Source organism: Desmodus rotundus, chromosome 7 (genome assembly GCF_022682495.2).
Source record: "Desmodus rotundus isolate HL8 chromosome 7, HLdesRot8A.1, whole genome shotgun sequence".
Lineage (NCBI taxonomy): Eukaryota > Metazoa > Chordata > Mammalia > Chiroptera > Phyllostomidae > Desmodus > Desmodus rotundus.
Window position 1 is genome coordinate 136837098 of NC_071393.1, and position 17475 is coordinate 136854572.

A 17475-nucleotide genomic window follows, 5' to 3' on the forward strand; every position below is an offset into this window, starting at 1 on the left:
AGGCAAGGCGTCTGAGTCGAGGTCACCTGATGTCCCCCGTGAGGAAGGCGTGCCGAAGGCCCCACGTCGGGCCCACGCTTGGTGACTTGTACGCCACCACCCCCTGACAGCCCGAGTGTACAGGGCCACTGCAGGGGGAGAGGGGGGCTGGGAGAGTTCTAATTTGGGCCGGGCCGTGTGACTGGCAGGGCCCAGCAGGGCCCCAGCTGCTGGGCTGGGACGGGGTTGTTTATGGGAAGGCCAGACACCCCTGGCTGCTGACTATTTATAGACCCAGGCTTGGGGCACTTGGTGCCACCGCCAGCACTTGGCCCTGCAGAGCCTGTTGGGTCAGTCCCACTGGTGTCCCCTGGTCCCCATCTGGGTCTACCTGGGGCAGGGGCGGGGCTTCAAGCCAGCCCCCAGGGGTGGGCAGAGGGAAGCACCCCCTCAGTGGATAGTGGGCACGAGGCCCCAAGTCCTCGAGTGGCTCCCCGCAGGTGTGCAAAGGCTCTGCTTCTCTCTTCTGGAAGCAAGCAGACACACACCACCAGAACTCTCTGGGTCCCTCCTGCTAAACTCAGCACACAGCCAGCGATTGCGCCCCAAACTCCCTCCCACCTGAAACATCCTCTGGGCCCCCAGGGCGTTCAGAGCCTCTGGCTCCCTGCCCTAGCTGCCTCCCAGGCTGCTCACTCTGCCCCTGCCCTTCCACTATCACCCGGAGGCCCGGACACTGGCCCGCACCTCAACCCCAGCTTGTAACCCACTTTATGGGTTTACCCTCAACAGTGCAGAGGGGAAGGAATTACGGGTGTCCCCGTGTGAGAAGGGGCCGAGCACTCTGCCCAGGGTCACTGCCAGGGCTCCCGCCTGGAGGCAGGGAGGAGGAGGAGGAGGGGTGGTGGGCAGGGCAGCCCTCTGCTGGGGCCAGAATTGTTAATGCTCCACCAGAGACCCTGGGATCCGCTCCCTTCTCCCTGGGGAGTGTCTGGTCTCCCGGTCTCCAGCCTGGGAGCACCAGGAGCCCCCAGCCTCGGGACCAGAGGTTGGTAGGCAGGCTCTGGGCCCCTCTGCACCCAGAGTCCCCAGGGATAGAAGGAGGGGCCTGACTCCCAGCCCTGGAGCTCGATCCTAAGAGGGTAGTGCAAGCCAGAGTCCAGTGGGGTTGCGTGTGGCTGTGGTGGCCCCACCCACCGGCACGCAGCCTGTCCGGGCAGCCAGTCACTCCACAGCGGGAGCAGGAAGGCAGTCTGGCATGGGCCTCCCAGAGCCCAGCCCTGGGTATCCCTGCTGTGCCCCCACCTCACCAGGTGCCTTGACAGCCTGGGTTCGCCCTTCCTTCCCAGACTCGGGGCCATGAGGACCCACAGCAGCCCGGCTCGGGGTGCAGCCCGCGTTCTAGCGCTAGCGTGGGCAGACAGGGACCCACAGTGTGTCCTGTGCGGGAGCCTGGCCCCCGCGGGTGGGGGAGGCGCGCTGTCTTCTCTGTGGCCACCAGAGGGCGCAGGCGCTGGTCCAGGGGACCGGGACAATAGGGGGCAGGTGCGCACCTCCCGTCGGGCGTGCGGACCCTGGGGGGTGCACAGAGAGGAAGCTCCCCTTTTGCAGGTCGCAAGCCCGCGCTGGAGGGGCCCCTGAAGTTGCCAAATCCCTGAGATCCGGGCCCAGCGGGGTGGGGTCGCAGGACTCAGGCTTGCCCCGGGGCTGGGGGGTGGGGGCGAACGCCCTCCTGACGTCCCCAGGGCGCCCGGCCAGGCCCGAGGGAGAGACCTCGGAACCAGCCCTCTGTTCGTGCGCCCCAAAGTGCCTGCGGCCTAACTCGGCTCCTGGCGGCTGCGGGGGCGGGACTGGGGGCCGGAGGTCACCCAGCGTCACCGGGGCCCGCCCCCCGCCCCGGGCCGACGCCTTTTAACGGCGGGACCGGCGGGCTCTGGGCGTCCAGCGCTGCGGGCGAGCCGGGCAACATGTCAGCGACCCGCGCCTCCAACGACCGGCCGCCTGGCGCGGGAGGCGTCAAGCGGGGGCGGCTGCAGCAGGAGGCGGCAGCGACCGGCTCCCGGGTGACGGTGGTGCTGGGCGCGCAGTGGGGGGACGAGGGCAAAGGCAAGGTGGTGGACCTGCTGGCCACGGACGCCGACGTCGTCAGCCGCTGCCAGGTGCGCCGGCCGCTCCCCATCCAGCGAGCCCCCCCACCCCCACCCGGACTCAGCACGCCTCTTGGAGCCCTTCCTCCTGGGGACACCTTCCCAGCGGCCACCCCCACCCACCCACACAGGCCCGAAACACCCACTCCCCGCGCTCACCCTTCCCTCCTTCGCGGGGCACCCCACCCCGCATACCCCACCTTCCTCACCCTCCCCACCCCCACCGCTGCAGTGGCCCAGGGGCAGAGCTATAAATACAAGCCCTGCTGAGTTGGGGACACCTGATCCTTAGGGGGTGGGGTGTGCCTGGGGTGTGCCACTGGGCCCTCCAGTGGGGGAGGAGGCGGGGACCCCAGCTCCCCGCCTCCTCCAGGTGGCTCGAAGACCCCGGGGATGCCTCATTCCTTATTCTGTCCCATTCTGTCTGGTCTCAGATGGGGCTGGTCGACTCCACACAGCACTCACCCCCGAGGTGGGGGCTGGGGGCGGGGGAGCCCGGCGGCGGGAATGAGGCGTCTCTGTGAGGGGGTGACCCTGGGGTGTCCGCCAGGAGGAGGCAGAGGCGAGGGCGGGACAGTGGGGAGGACCTGAAGGAAGGCAGGGCAAGGAGAAGGAGGGTGCTGCTGCATGGAGGGATGGGAGGAGCCCTGGACTTCTGGCCTCAGGGACCAGTGGCTTTGTCCCCTGAGGGCCCAGGGAGGGGCCTCTGCCTGCTGCAGGCTGAGGGTCGCTGGGCGCTCCGGAGGGTCCAGTGTCCCCCACTGGGGGTGCTGGGCCTTGCTTGCCACCAGGGCCACCAGAAGTCAGGGTACAAGGGGCGGCTGAGGGCGTATGTGCTGGTGCTCCTGGGACTCAGGTCCACCAGCAAGAACGCTCCCCAAATGGAGAAGGGGCACCCCTGGGCTCCGTCTTCCTGGTGCTGTGGCCTTTCCTGAGCTTCCACCCAGAGGCTGGGCCCAGAGTCCCAACAGCTAGACCTCCTGTGCCCGATGCTGACAGGGGATTCCTGGGAGGTGCTTCTGGGATTTGGGCTGGTCCCCACCCGCTCTCTGTCCTGAGCCATGGAGAGCAAGGCCACCCCGCCACCCTGAGAGCCCCAGTGCCAGAAGCGGCCCGCAGAGCCCCTGCTCTGTGAGCGAGGGTCCCCCATACCCTGCAGCCCAGCTGGGCGTATGGTCACAGGGCCGCCCCTGCACTCCGCTCCCCAGCCCAGGGCACCCCTCCTCCAGCCTCTCCACTCAGGTGACGCCCACAGCCCTCTACCTGCACCGCTGGCCTGGCCCATCTGCGGCCATCCCACAGAGCAGCCTGGGACTGAGCAGGCCGGGGCTGGCGTTCCTCTGGGAGCTGCCTGGAAGGGCAACCGCCAGCCAGCCCAGGTGACCTGGACCTTCTGGGAGGCGGCTGCATCTGCCTCACCTGCGCTTTCTGTCTTCGTTCTCATCTCGGTTGTCTCGGGCCCTGGGATCCTCCCACCATTTTCTTCTCCTGCAGGCCCCGTTTCTGGGGCAGCTTTATGTCCCATGTCCCCCTGACCTCCTGTGCCCCAGGCCTCACCGCGACCTACGGGAGGCCAGCAGTTCTTGGTTGGGACTGGATGAGTGGCCGGATGGACCTGCAGCAGGCTGCAGGCCTGCGGAGCTTCGCGGCTCCCCCCAGACCCGGTCCCAGCGCCAGCCCTGCTGCCTCTTGATGAAGCCCGCCACCCCGCCACTGCCCAGAGGTCTCCACCCTGACCACCACAGCCACACCGTACTGCACCACGGGCCTCCCAGCCTCTGAGGAGCTGTCTGATGATGGAGGGGTGGGGCTGCATCACAGGGGAGAGGCCAGGACAGGCCTCCCTGGGCACCTGGGCCACCTGGGCCCCATGTGGCCAAAGTTGCCGTCCCATCTGTCAGCCATCCAGGGGACCCATGTGGTGGGGAAACCCTGAGGGCGGGGGTGGCTGAGCGGGTGGTGAGGATGGGGAGCCTGGCCAGTCAGAGGTCACAAGAGGGTGGCCTCCACGCGGACAGTGGGGTGCACGGGGCAAGGACAGATCCTAGAGAACAAGAGGCTCAGAGAGCATCCTCCATCTGGGGAGCCCCTCCCTGTGTTCAACATGGGGGTGAGGAGGGGCAGGAGGGGCACCCCCACAGGGATGTCAGGGACGCCCAGTGGGTGGAGGAAGCCCCGAGGCTGTGCGTTGCCTGGCCCAGGTCACCACCCCACGCCCTCTGGGGACAGGCTGCGCGAGGGGCTGGGCCTGGGCCGGCTGAACACCACTGGGGACAGGAAAGGTCAGGCTGGTCTGGTTCCTGAGTGGGCTGGCCTTGGCCTTGGCCTTGTGCCCACATCTGAGAGGGAGATCGTCCCCTTCCTTAGGTCCCCGACGCCAGGGAGGCTTCTGGAGTCCACGGGGGACTTTGAGTGACTGGTCAGGCCCAGCGGGCGGCAGTGGGGGTGGCTTCAGCCCCTGGGCGTGCTGAGAGCTGTACGGGGACCCCTGGCTCCACCACTGAGCTCACTGGCCAACTTGGCTGTCCCTGGGGCCGTGCGGGTGCGGGGAGGCCCGCTCCAGGGAGCTGCTGAGCAGAGGCTGAGGCAGAGCTCTGGGAGTCCCCGGGCTGCCTGGCCCCAAGACGGTGCTGGCTCACTGTCACGCGCTAGGCCCGGAGCCGCTGGGACAGGGAGGCTGAGAGCAGCACAGGTGGCCAGGCCGGCCCACGTCTCTCGTGGGGACCCTGGGCCAGCTGCCCTCTCCAGGAGGCTTTCTAAACCAGGCAACAGATGGCAAAGCCCTGGGCCCACCTCTCCTTGGGCCTGCGGGTGGCAGCTGACCACAGCCAGAGGACGGCCAGTGGGGTGTCCCTGCCCCACCCTCGCGCCCCAGGGAGGACAGAGCAGGGTCTCTGGCACCAGCACCCTGGCCTCTGCGCTCAGCAGGCCCTGGGCTCGGACTGGGTGGGTGGCCTGTGGGCTGATGCCCAGCCCCGTGCTGGCAGGGGCCCTCCGACACCCACGGGTCCGCACCGCTGGCGCCTGCTCCTGGGTGCCCGCGTTTATGCCTAGCAAGGCGGGGCTCACTCAGAGGCCTCGCCAGGCACTCAGCAGGGGGAGCAGGGCATCTGGCTCCCTGGGCCCCAGCCTGGCAGGGGGGCCTCCGCAGTGGGGGGGTCCCTGGCACCCTTGGCTCTGCTGCCCACTCCCCTCTCTGGGGACCTCAGTTTCCCCATCGGTCCCTGGAGACAACACCCCTTCTCTCCCCTCCCCCGGCTCCCCTCCTTGGGTGGCAAAGACGACCATGGGTGAGAGCTTGTGCAGAGTCTCACAAGGGGATCACTGCCTGCGTCCAGGGAGACCAGGACAGAGCACGGAGGGGGCCCCTGGGAGCCACAAGGACCCCACAGCCCAGGGCCAGTCAGCCCCGTGTGGGCTGGTCTGAACTGCCAGCCGCCCCACGCCTCCTGATGGGCTGAACCAGCACATGGGGGCAGGACTCAGGTCAGCTGGGAGGCCCCTCCCCATGGCTCTCTGCCCCTGCTCCCCGCTCCCTTCACCTGCATCTCCTTCCCCAATCCCCTCAAGCTTCTCAGGAAGGCTTCCCCTCCCATCATGGGCTCTATCCCCGAGACCCAGAGCCTGGCCCGCCCTCACTCACAAGGTGCCCTCCTCCATGCTTGGCCCCCAATGCACCCTTGTCCTCTGCTTCCCCCGCACGTGCCCAGTCCCCACAGCCACCTGGCCTGGAGGGGCAGCAGGCCCACCCTCGGGGGTTGAGCTGGGGGATGTGGCAGGGCCACCTGGATGTCCGTGACCCCAGGAGCCTGAGACAGCCCACCTGGGGGCGTGGCCTCCACACCCTGGGGCAGCCCCTGGGGGTAGGCTGGCGGGGCCTCCCGAACAGGTCTCTTGAGCAGGACCCCAGGTGCCTGGGAGCCCTGGTGGGACCGGTTCCTACAGGGCCCTTGAGGGCAGCCAGCAGGGCTAGGGGCAAAGGGAGCAGGGTGGCGGGCTGGGGCTCCAGCCCCTCTTCATTTAGCACTTTGGGGACTGAGGTCTCCCTTATCTGCCCCCAGCTGCCCACCCCCCTGGCTATTTTGGGGAGGCACGGCCCTGCCTCCCCGAAATGGCCAGGGTGAGGAGCAGGTGCCCCTGGCGGCAGAGGGGGAGGTGGCGTGGCCTTCGGCCCAGCCTGGAGTGAGCAAAGAAAGGCAATAAGGGCCCCACCCTGCCATGCCCTGGGGGGTTGCTGAGGCCCCCCATAGCCTGCAGCCTGTGACCCTGTCTGCAGGGCGGGGCAGTAGGGTGCAGCAGGGTAAGCCTTTGTCTGTGGGAGCTGGAGGCAGGAAGGTGGGGCCGATGGGGCTCCAGGTCCTGGGGACGTGGTGGGCACAGGGAGGGGCAGGTCCGTGGTGTGGGCACAGCAGGCATGTGCCCCTATCTGGGCCCTGCTCACCCACTGTGGGAGCCTCAGAGAGAGGGCCCACACCCTGGGGACCACAGTGCCCTCTAGTGGTGGGACATAGGGCCACCAGCCAGGCCTCCCTCTTGCTGGGACCTTCTTCATCAGCAAAAGTTCCAAGAAAGGATGCTATATGGCGTCACCCAGGACAGGGCTGGCCTCAAAACTGTATTTTCCTTTTTGTTCCTACATGGATGGTGTGGGCCGTAACGGGGGGCTCCTGCTGAGGGGCGTGGGGAGAGGCCTCGCCAGCCCCTGATGGCCCGTCTGCAGAGCTGGGGCGGTATGGAGCGCGGCAGTCTGGGTCATGGGGGCCAGAACTTGTGCTTCCAGGAGGGCTGGGCGCCTCGTGTCTGCATCAGAGGAGGGCCCCCAGAATCAAGGGCTGTGGGGGCCACTTCCTTGGGGAGACACAGTGTGGCCCCTGGGAGCAGGCTGGGCCCGGTCCCTCGGCCAAGCCCCTGCGTCTGTTCCAGGGGCAGGGTCTTGACCCAGCAGCCCCAGACCATGCCAGAGCCCACCCTGAGTCCAAGCACAGCCGGCATCTCCCGGGCCCCAGGGGGCAGAACCTCCACCCCAAGCAGCCTGGAGGCGGCTGCCAAGCACCTGGCGCTAGAGCTGAGCCGGAGTGCGCCTGGGGGCGGGCAGGTCCTCCCAGGGTGGGTGCTCCGAGCCCCGGGGCTCCTGGACACTCAGCAGTCTCTGTCCCCAGGGCGGCAACAACGCCGGCCACACCGTGGTGGTGGACGGGAAGGAGTATGACTTCCACCTGCTGCCCAGCGGCATCATCAACACCAAGGCCGTGTCCTTCATTGGTGAGTGCCCCGCCGCCCCGCCAGGGACCTTGGCAGCCCAGGGCCCCCAAGTGCGGGGCTGGGCCCCGGCAGGCCCTGCTCAACCTGCTTGCCGGGTAGTGGTGTGAGGTCCCTGCCCTGCCCTGGGAGCCCAGGCCGGGTGTCTGACCTGGGAGCCTGCCCTCAGCCTGATGGGGCAGGTGGGGCAGCCAGGACCCCTCCCATCCTGGGCCAGAGGGGTGGGGCTGCTGGGGACCCCGCTGAGCTCCCGGCCTCCCCGAGGGAGCTGAGCAAGCCCACGTGGATGTGTGTGCATGCCTGTGGTTGAGGATGCCTGCACATGTGTGTACACATGTGTGCACACGATGGGCCTGGCGGTGTGCTGCGGGCTGCGGGCTGCAGGCAGGGCCGGGGGCGGAGTGAGGAATCTCTGCTTTTCCTGGCCCTGCATGAGGTCCTCCCCCTTGCAGTCCCTGCCCCCGGACCGCCCCGTTGCCCTCCCTGCAGCCCCCCGGTGACTTCTTCATGTCTCTGGGAGTTGGAACCTCCTCCAGGACTGCTTGGGTCTTCACCCCGCCCCCCATGTTGTTTCTCTCTCCTGCTCTCTAGTGGTTACGAGGCCCAGCTCCCGGTCCTGGCCTCAGCTCTTAGCCACCCTTGCGCAGAGCAGCTTGTCCTGGTCCCCAGATCAGGCCCCTGGGACATGCTTGAAGAGTTTCCAGTACTTTTCCTTCTGGCTCTTCCCATGACCAAGCCGCGCTCGTGACTCCTCTGTCCCGCCCCTCCCAGGGGCTGCAGTGGCAGGCAGGTGCCCAGCGATGGCCTGAGGTCAGGCCCTCTGGAAGGGAAGCATGGCCTGCAGGCCATTGAGCTGAGCAGGGGGTCACCGAGTACCCCTCCATGTGGGGACAGGCCCCTGGCCCTAGCCTAGCCCAGCAAGGTGGCCCTGGGGCAGGAAGCCCTCTCAGTGCCAGCCCGTCTGCTGCCCCCAACCCTGCGTGGTCTCAGAGAGCTGGGGACTCATCGGGGCCCGTGTCTGGAGCCCAGGCTTGATGGTCACGAGGGCACATCAGCAGGGATCCACTTGTCAGCCAGCGTTGGCTGCACAGCACCCGAGAACCTCGCTGAGCAAGAGCTGAAGGTGCTGGAGCTCACACAGCTGCCCCTTAGCTTACCACACACCCTGGCCCTGCCATGTGGTCATTTCAGGACGCGTGGCATTTCGGTGACCTTTTGTGCTCAGTGTGGCTCGCATAGTCTGAGTCACTCCCATCTGGACCGATGTCCTGTCTTCCTCGGCCAAGCCTGTGCCACAGAAGAGGGTGGCCCTGGCCTAGCAACCAGTGGTCCTACAGGAAAGGGCTCCAGTTTGGCTTTACCTGGACGCCGCGAGGACCTGTGACCTTGGACCAGTCTGTCTGTGCGGTCCGCTGGGTTTGTGTGGCCGGAGCAGCCGGGCTCCAGGAGCTGGCTCGTCCCTGCAGCGCTGGGCTCAGCGTCTCTGCTCTCCCGCTTTCAGGCTGTTTCAATAAAACTGCGCAGCGTCCTTGAAGCTTGCGTGGTTCCTGCTGTGAAAGTCACCCGTGGTCATGCAGCTGTGGCTGCAATTAGGGTTTTTTTTAAGATTCTATTTATTTAGTTTTAGAGAGAGGGGAAGGGAAGGAGAAGGAGGGAGAGAAACATCAGCGTGTGGTTTGCCTCTCATGCGCCCCCTACTGGGGACCCGGCCTGCAACCCAGGGAAGTGCCCTGACTGGGAATCGAACCAGCAACCCTTTGGTTCGAAGGCCGGCACTCAGTCCACTGAGCCACACCAGCCAGGGCCAGTTCGGTTCCAGAACATCGTCATCACCCTGAGCAGTCCCCTCTTCTGTTTGCTGGCCACCCTGTCCGGCCGCCGCTCCGCTGCATCCCTGCAGGGGCTCCCGCAGGGCTTGTCTTGCCTCCCCTGGGTCTGTTACGATGAAAGTCATACGGCACACATGCAGCAGCTCGGCCGTTCCGAGCGCGCGGCTCGCCGTGTCGAGCACAAGAAGTGCTGCCGTCCGACCACCCACCGCCCGCTCCGGAGCCTCCCCTCTTCCCAAACTGGTCCCGTCCGAGCTACACAGGGACCCCCGGCCCGGCCCCGCCACCTGCTGCCTGTCCCCGCGGGGCTGGCTCCTGCAGGGGGGCCCAGTGAGTGCGACCACATCCCATCTGTCCTCCCGTGTCTGCCGATTCCACTCAGCACGCGTCCTCAAGGCCCACGCGTGTTGCAGCGAGTGTCGGAACGTCCGTCCTCGTCACGGCTAAGGGACCTTCTGTGGGATGGAGGGGCCCCCACTGCTCCATCACGGACTCGGGGTCGTGTGCGCATCTTGGCTGCGGCGACTGTTGCTGCTGGGACCGCGGGACGCTGATCCGGTGCCTTTGTGAACACAGTCCCCATGGCCGTGACCATGTGTTGCAGGCAATGGGGTGGTCGTCCACTTACCGGGCTTGTTTGAAGAAGCTGAAAAGAACGAGAAGAAAGGTAGGTCCGTGTCCCACAGACACGCCCTGTCCTGTCCCCTGAGTGTCCCCACGGCCCTGTGGGCCGACTGCGCCCTGGGGAAGGGTATGGCTCCCAGCGGCTCCTGGGGACAGGAGGCAGGCATGACTGAGACCACCCGCCAGGGTGTCTGGGCGAGGGGCCCCGTACGGGTGGACTCGAGGCGGGCTGACCACACCACAGCAGCCCCCAGGCCCTGAGAGGGTTGGGACGGAAGCAGAGTCGCACTGGGGGCTCAAGTCAGGGCAGGTGCAGAGAGGGCACCTGGGATCCTGACCCAGGAGGCAGGCGCCACGACGGGGCCCGTGGGGAGACAGGTGCCCACAGGGTGCAGGCGGGGGTGCCTGGGGATGCAAGCCCCAGCAGGAAGGGGCCATGAGGGGAGGGCCCATCACTGGCTGCACTCGGGGGATAACTGTGATGGCTCTTGCCTGGGTGGGTGCTGGGCAAGCGGGTCCCCTCAGCTCCCTCTCCTGTGCTGCCGCTCAGGCCTCAAGGACTGGGAGAAGAGGCTTGTCATCTCGGACCGAGCCCACCTCGGTGAGTGTCCCCGCTGCCCCGCAGTGAATGAGCACCCCACCATGCCTCCTTCCGGCTGCTGAACCCGTGTAGCTCTGCTTGGCCTTCCCGGAGTGGAGGGTGGCCAGGATCACGGTCCCCATGGGGGGCCCATGGGAGTGGTGGGGAGCAGAGGCCAGATTCCAGTCCATCTCCTTCCACACTGGGCCACCGTCCCGAGGAAGCCCGGGCGTGTGGCTCGTAACCCTCGGCCCCTCTCTCCGCTCGGGCCCTCTCCTGGCCCCGCAGTGTTCGATTTTCACCAGGCGGTGGACGGCCTTCAGGAGGTGCAGCGGCAAGCCCAGGAGGGGAAGAAGTGAGTGCCCAGTGCGTCCGCGACTGGCGTCCCGGGGCGTGGGTGGTCCAACGGCACTTGATGGGAGGGAACCTGGACCCGGCGCCCCTGGAGAACAGCCCCCGGGGTTCCCAGCCTCCAGTCCTGAAGCCCGAACATGCCCACCTCTCCCTGGGGTTGCACCGTCCCCTTTGGCTGTCCACCCCTGTCGCTGGGACTCTCAGCTGGCTGTGGCCCCACACGGCTGTGCCTGTGGCCTGTCCTGTGTGTGCTGCTGCTGCCCGGCCCCCAGGGCCCTGAGAGCTGGTGGTTTGAGGAGTCCTGGGTCCTCACAGCTGCCCGGGATCCTGGGTGCTGCCACCGGGAGGCACTTTACCTGGCGGGGGTGGAAACAGGTCTGGGGTGCTGGCCAGGGCCCCGAGTTTCCGGGTGGGCTCCCACTGCTCACGGCCACCCCGTCTCTCAGCATTGGCACGACCCGGAAGGGGATCGGACCGGCCTACTCCTCCAAGGCCGCCCGCACCGGCCTTCGCGTCTGTGACCTGCTGTCTGACTTCGACGAGTTCTCCTCCAGGTACCTGGCCGCCTGCAGCCCGGGGGCCTGGCCGGCGAGGGGGGCTCAGGGCTCCAGCAGGCTGAGGGGACTCAGTCACTGTCACCTCTGCAGATTCAAGAACCTGGCCCACCAGCACCAGTCCATGTTCCCCACTTTGGAAATAGACACTGAAGGCCAACTCCGAAAACTCAAGGTAGAGCCAGGCGGCCACCCGTGCTCCGGGAGCGCTTCCGGAGCACACGCACTTTGGGGCATCGCCGCAGGGTGGCTGGCGTCCTTGGGTCCCACGGGCCTCCGGTGTGAGCCCCGGCGGGGGGCGGCCAGTCAGGGGGTCTCCTCTGGGGCTGGGCTCCGCTGCCTGGCTGGGTCCTCTCGTACCCTTGGGGGAGCTGGGGCACAGGGGCTGTCCCTGTGCCACCTGAGGCAGGAGGTGAGGGTGCCCCACTCACGAGAGGGGCAGGTGGGGCCGGGGACAGGAGGAGGTCAGCACTGGCGCGGATCCTGGCCCACAGGACCCAGTGTTGTGGCGGCAACAGACAAACACACTGACCACCGAGTCCTGTGGAGGAAAAGGGACGGTGGCCACTCTCTCAAGGGGAGAGCGCCCGGACCCTTGCCTTGACGGGCTTTTATTGCTTTTCCGGGCAAATTCATTGAGGATGATCCTCATTTACTCTGCACAGGTTGGCTTTGGGTAGTTACAGAAAACAAAGGAGAGGGTGTCGCCAATTACATACATAAAAGGGGAAGGATGTTTGCAAATGTAAAGGGAAAAGTGGTTAAGCTGGTTACACTGGCCCTTGGAAGGTTCAGCACAGTTTAGGAAGTTACTTTAAAGATATGCAGCAAAAGTTTGCTGCCTCAGTTCAGGGTGAGGGAGTTTTAGCAAAAAGCAAGTCTCAAAGCGGCCTGGGTACGATGAGGGCCTGATTCCCCACGGGAGAACCTGTCCCTCGTGGGCGTGGGCCCTGTGTGCCAGGCCTCGCTCCCCACTGGCTTTTCTGAGGGGGGGCTGGGCCACATTTCCCACGCTTGGAATGGTTCCCCATACAGCACAAAGCCCTTCTGGAAGTTTCCAAGGCTGGGATCCCGCCCCTCCAGCCCTAGTCCGGGGCTGTACCGAGGGCAGAGAGGACCCTCAGGGGCGTCTGCTGTGCTGGGTTAGGGCCCACCCAGCGCCTCGTTTGCGCTGTGACAGCCTCCACTGCGCCCTGTTCCGAGGTCCTAGGAGTTGGGGCTTCAACATGTGAATCAGGGACACACTTCACCCCACGGTGTTCACTGAGGACAGTGCCGGCCTCGCAGATAGGCCCCCGGCCGGAGCGGGTGTCTGGGGGCGCCAGGCTGCCAGGAGGGGGCAGTGCAGGGGGGCGGCCGGCGGCATCCACTCTCCCCCTCAGGGCTTCGCAGAGCGGATCCGGCCCATGGTGCGGGACGGCGTCTACTTCATGTATGAGGCGCTCCACGGCCCCCCCAAGAAGATCCTCGTGGAAGGCGCCAACGCAGCCCTGCTGGACATCGACTTCGGTGTGTCCTGCCAGCCTGACCCCTGCTGTCTGTGGGCACGTGGCAGGGGCCCTTCCCCTGCCACACTGACGCCCTGCCGAGGAAGTGGTGGCGCTGCCCCTCGCACGAACTTCAGCCGAGGGGATAGAATCCAGGACAGGGCGGCGACGGCTCCCTCCTGTCCCCCACCACCCCGAGGGGCCACTCCCCCGATGGTCCCTGGCACCACTCTCCCTGGAGACCCCACTGAGGGGCCGTGCTGAGGGCTTACCCACCAGTGCACTCTGCCTGAAGGCCCCCCGGGCAGGGCAGATGGCCCCTGACCTGTTCTGTCTCGCAGGGACCTACCCCTTCGTGACGTCTTCCAACTGCACGGTGGGCGGCGTGTGCACGGGGCTGGGCATCCCCCCACAGAACATAGGCGACGTGTACGGCGTGGTAAAGGCCTACACCACACGCGTGGGCATCGGCGCCTTCCCCACCGAGCAGATCAACGTGAGTCCCGGCCCCGGCAGGACCCCCTGGCGATGGGGGACTACAAGATGTGCGTGAGGCTGTGGGCACCACGTGGGCTGAGCTGAGGACATGCGGTGCCCACCCGTGTCCACACAGCCCTGCTCCCGGGGGTGTTGCAGGCGAATGGGGTCGGCTGCCCCCTTGGCTCAGAAAGGATCCTTAGGACGCCGGTGACCTGCCTTGGCCTTGTGTCCTGGAGGCCACGAGCACAGGAGGCTCTTGTCCCAAGCTGCTGTGTGTGAGGGCTGGAAGGCAAGGAGAGGCTCCGTGTCCAGAAGTATCTGGCAGCTTTAACGTGCCGGGGACACAGGCAGAGGGTTGGGGACCAGAGGAGAAGTCCACTCACACCCCGCAGGCCCCCACTGAGCTACAGGTCCCTTCTGCCCTCACCTCCCTGCGTGTGAAGGCCAAGGGGAAGGAGGTGAGCGAGGCCGCCTGTGCCCCCCTGCCCCAGTATGGGTCCTTCTGGGACCCCTGCTGGCCAGCAAGGCGGAGCCTCAGCTGGGGCACCCCAGACTGTGAGGAGGGACGTCACAGAGGACACGGCCTCCAGTGTCACCTCTAGCAAAGACGTGGAGCAGAGGGGAGGCCCGGCTCCCTTTCCTGCGCACGCGGACCTGGCCTGTCCCCGCACAGGAAATCGGTGACCTGCTGCAGAACCGTGGCCACGAGTGGGGGGTGACCACAGGCAGGAAGAGGCGCTGTGGCTGGCTGGACCTGATGATCCTCAGATACGCCCACATGGTCAACGGGTTCACCGCGTAAGCACCTGCTGCCGGTGGCCACCCCAGTGCTGCCCACACCGGGGACCACCAGACTCCCCTGGCCCCACCGGGGCTGGGTGTCAGGGCTCAGGGCCGCAGTCTTCCCGTGGGGTGTGGTCACCCACCTATACCCTCCGCACGCGGGGCCACCGTGGCAGGTGATGTGGAGCCCTGTGTGGGGTGCCTCAAGCCATGAAGGCCAGAGGGCCCCTGGGCACCTGGGAGAGGTGGGACTAGTTCCTCTGTGGATGAGGGGTGGTGCCCCCAGAGCCAAGGGCCCAGCAAGCTGCTGCCAGGGTGTTAGTGTGCGAGGCAGGAGCCGTGGGGAGGGGAGACTCGGCCCCAACACAGCTTGGGACCCAGGGCTAGAGGAGGCCTCGCGTGAGCTCGAGACTCAGACAGAAACCCTCCAGGGCAGGCAGCACGGCCTCCCCCGGGGCGTCAGAGCCCAGGAAAGGCCAGCAATCCGCAGAGCGGGAGCTGGAGAGCTGGGGGATCAAGGGCTTTGGCAGGAAATGATGTTTTTGTTTTTATCCTCAGGACATGCCTGCTGATTGCAGGGGGAGGGGAAGGGAGGGAGAGAGAGGGAGAGAAACCTCAATGTTTCCAAGATGCCTCTCTTGTAACATTACAATGCCTTTCTTGTGCCCCCCACTGGGGACCTGGCCTGCAACCCAGGCCTGTGCCCGGACCCAGAATCTAACCGGCAACCCTTTGGTTTACCGGACGATGCTTCAGCCAACTGAACCCCCTGGTCAGGACTTGGAATGATGTTTGTAGGCAGGCCCAGCTGTGCTGATGGGTGCTGCAGAGCCAGGCTGAAAGGGAGATGGGAAAGGGAGAAACCTGTGGGAGGTCCTGGGCCCAGGGCTGGTGGGAGGAAGAACGAGGAAGCTGACGCTGCTGTTGGCTCGTGGTGGGGACACGGCTGGGTCTGGGCAGGCAGGTGGAGCCCCGAGAACAAGCTCCAGGCTCCAGGCTCAGCCCCCGGAGGTGGCAGGTAGAGGGCAGGTGTGGCTATGCCGCCATGGGGCGTGGGAGGTGGGCCCTGACCTGCCTGCCCCGTTTCTCCCCGAGCATCTCAGCTTCATTTTCTGTTCCCGGAAGCAGAGGGTAAGCGAGGGGGCGAGGCAGACAAAGCCGTGAGCGCGCTGCCGACGGCTCCTCCCCTTGTGTCGTCCTGGCTTGCTCAGGCTGGCCCTGACGAAGCTGGACATCCTGGACGCCCTGGACGAGATCAAAGTCGGCGTCTCCTACAAGCTGAACGGGAAAAGGATCCCCTATTTCCCAGGTATGGGCGGGAGGCGGCTGCCCTTCGTGGGCAGCTGCCCCTAGTACAGGGTAGATGTGAGCGACGCGTCCCACAGAGGAGAGGAAGGGGCGCCCCCAAGTGCTTGTCTGACCGCTCACCGCCACAGGCTCCCATGCCGCGGGGGTGACCCCGCCAGGTCTCAGAGTGGCTGCAGGTGCGGCTGTAGGTGCAGGCTCTGAGAGCCTGGCCTGGTGGCAGGTGGGAGGCAAGCAGGTGGGAGGAACTCGGCCCCAGCCCGGGACCTGCAGGCAGGCTGCTCTGGAAACCTAACACTCTGCAGTGGAAAGACGGCTCTTTGACCTGACTGCGTAAGATCTGGGGCTTCCGCTGCCCCCAACCCCTCCTTTTATGTTTTAAAGATTTTATTTATATTTAGAGAGAGGGAAAGGGAGGGAGAAAGAGAGGGAGAGAAACATCAATGTGTGGTTACCTCTTGCATGCCCCCTACTGGGGACCTGGCCAGCAACCCAGGCATGTGCCCTGACTGGGAATCGAACCCTCAACCCTTTGGTTCGCAGGCCAGTGCTCAATCCACTGAGCCATACCTGCCAGGGCCACAAGCCCTCCTTTTAAAAAGCAGGAAGGTCATGCCGTTTTCCTGAATCTCCAGTTCCTGGGATTACATTCTGACCCCACGCCCAGAAGCGGCTCCCTCCCTCCCTCCGTTCTGGTTTCAGTTCTGGCCCCTGTGGTGGGCTGGCTGCCACGCCCTCCCCTGGCTGTGTAAACCCACCCTACTGACCCTGACCTTTGAGAGGACGTGGCAGAAGTGTAGTGTGACCCCAGGGTCAAGGGTCAGGGCCCAGGGGCCTCCACACACTCAAGGGGGCTGAGGCTCAAGACCCTTGGGATGGACGGCTTGTTCCAGCATCTTCTGTCAGTAACAAGTGGTTGACACCTGCCGTGGGCCTAGGGGTCCCTTCCAAGTGGGGTCCTGCCATGGGGGGGGCGGGGACATAGTTCCTTCAGAATTTCTTAACACTTTAAACCCTCGGAGCCCGTTAGAATTTCCAAGGAGGGTCCTTGGCGTTGCTGACTGAGTCACCCATGGACGTTCCGGCAGAGTCTGTGACAAACCCACGTGCAGGGTGGACGTGCGCCCCTGGCTTGTGGAGGGACAGCCTGTGTCCAAGAACCACTCCCCGGCCCTGAGGAAACCCAGTGGGCGACCTCCCTGTCCCGCTGCTGAGCCCCCAGGGAAGCTCGTCCCAGGCTGTGATGGCGTGACGTCTGAGGGATGTCACCACCCCGTGTGTCCCCAGCTAACCAGGAGATCCTGCAGAAGGTCGAGGTGGAGTACGAGACGCTGCCTGGGTGGAAGTCGGACACCACAGGTGCCAGGAAGTGGGAGGACCTGCCCCCGCAGGCCCAGAGCTACGTTCGGTTTGTGGAGAACCACGTGGGAGTGGCAGGTGGGTGCCCTGCACCTGGCCACCGGGCCATCTGGCCGCCCGCCCCCGCCCTGCGGTGCCCCGGCCTGAACCACCCTTCTTCCTTTCAGTGAAGTGGGTCGGTGTCGGCAAATCACGGGATTCGATCATCCAGCTGTTCTAGACGGAGACCGGGCGGCCCGCAGCCGGCACAGCGCCCCCGCGCCCCTCGGAGGCACAGCCGATGCCGCGGGAGAGAAGCAGGGAGCCAGGCTCTGGACTCTTGTGTTTCTCCCGAAGCTCCCCCCGCTGAGTCTGCGACTCGCGAGCCCTCCAAGAGCCAGTGCCACGCAGGTCCTCGGGCCCCCGAGGTCTGGGAAGAGCTGAGGCACTCAGAGCAGGGACTTTGGTGGCCCATCCGTGTCATGTGTTGTGTGTCTGGTTGGAGCAGTTTAGCAATAAACAGCCCAGAGCCGCTGAATGGCAGGGGTCACGCATGCTCTGTTCTGACTTGGTCGTTTTGTTTTGACTTTTATCTTTTTTAAAATGTTTATTTATTTTTAGAGAGAGGGGAAGGGAGGGAGAACGAGGGAATCATCTATGTGTGGTTGCCTCTCATGCGCCCCCTACTGGGGACCTGGCCCGCACCCCAGGCAGGTGCCCCGACTGGGAATCGAACCAGCTTCCCCTTGCATCGCA

The 17475-nt window shown here is 65.8% G+C and overlaps 1 protein-coding gene across 1 annotated transcript; it reads left to right on the forward strand.

Moving 5' to 3' along the window:
- The first annotated feature begins 1886 nt into the window (after nucleotides 1-1886).
- On the forward strand, nucleotides 1887-17275 carry ADSS1 (adenylosuccinate synthase 1). Its single transcript, XM_024567774.4, has 13 exons — nucleotides 1887-2138; nucleotides 7286-7388; nucleotides 9819-9881; nucleotides 10389-10439; nucleotides 10707-10773; nucleotides 11219-11326; nucleotides 11420-11501; nucleotides 12709-12835; nucleotides 13155-13309; nucleotides 13967-14091; nucleotides 15288-15385; nucleotides 16669-16818; nucleotides 16908-17275. Exons 1-13 carry the CDS (start codon nucleotides 1947-1949, stop codon nucleotides 16958-16960), a joined length of 1374 nt encoding a protein of 457 aa, XP_024423542.1. The 5' UTR covers nucleotides 1887-1946; the 3' UTR covers nucleotides 16961-17275.
- Nucleotides 17276-17475: the final 200 nt, after the last annotated feature.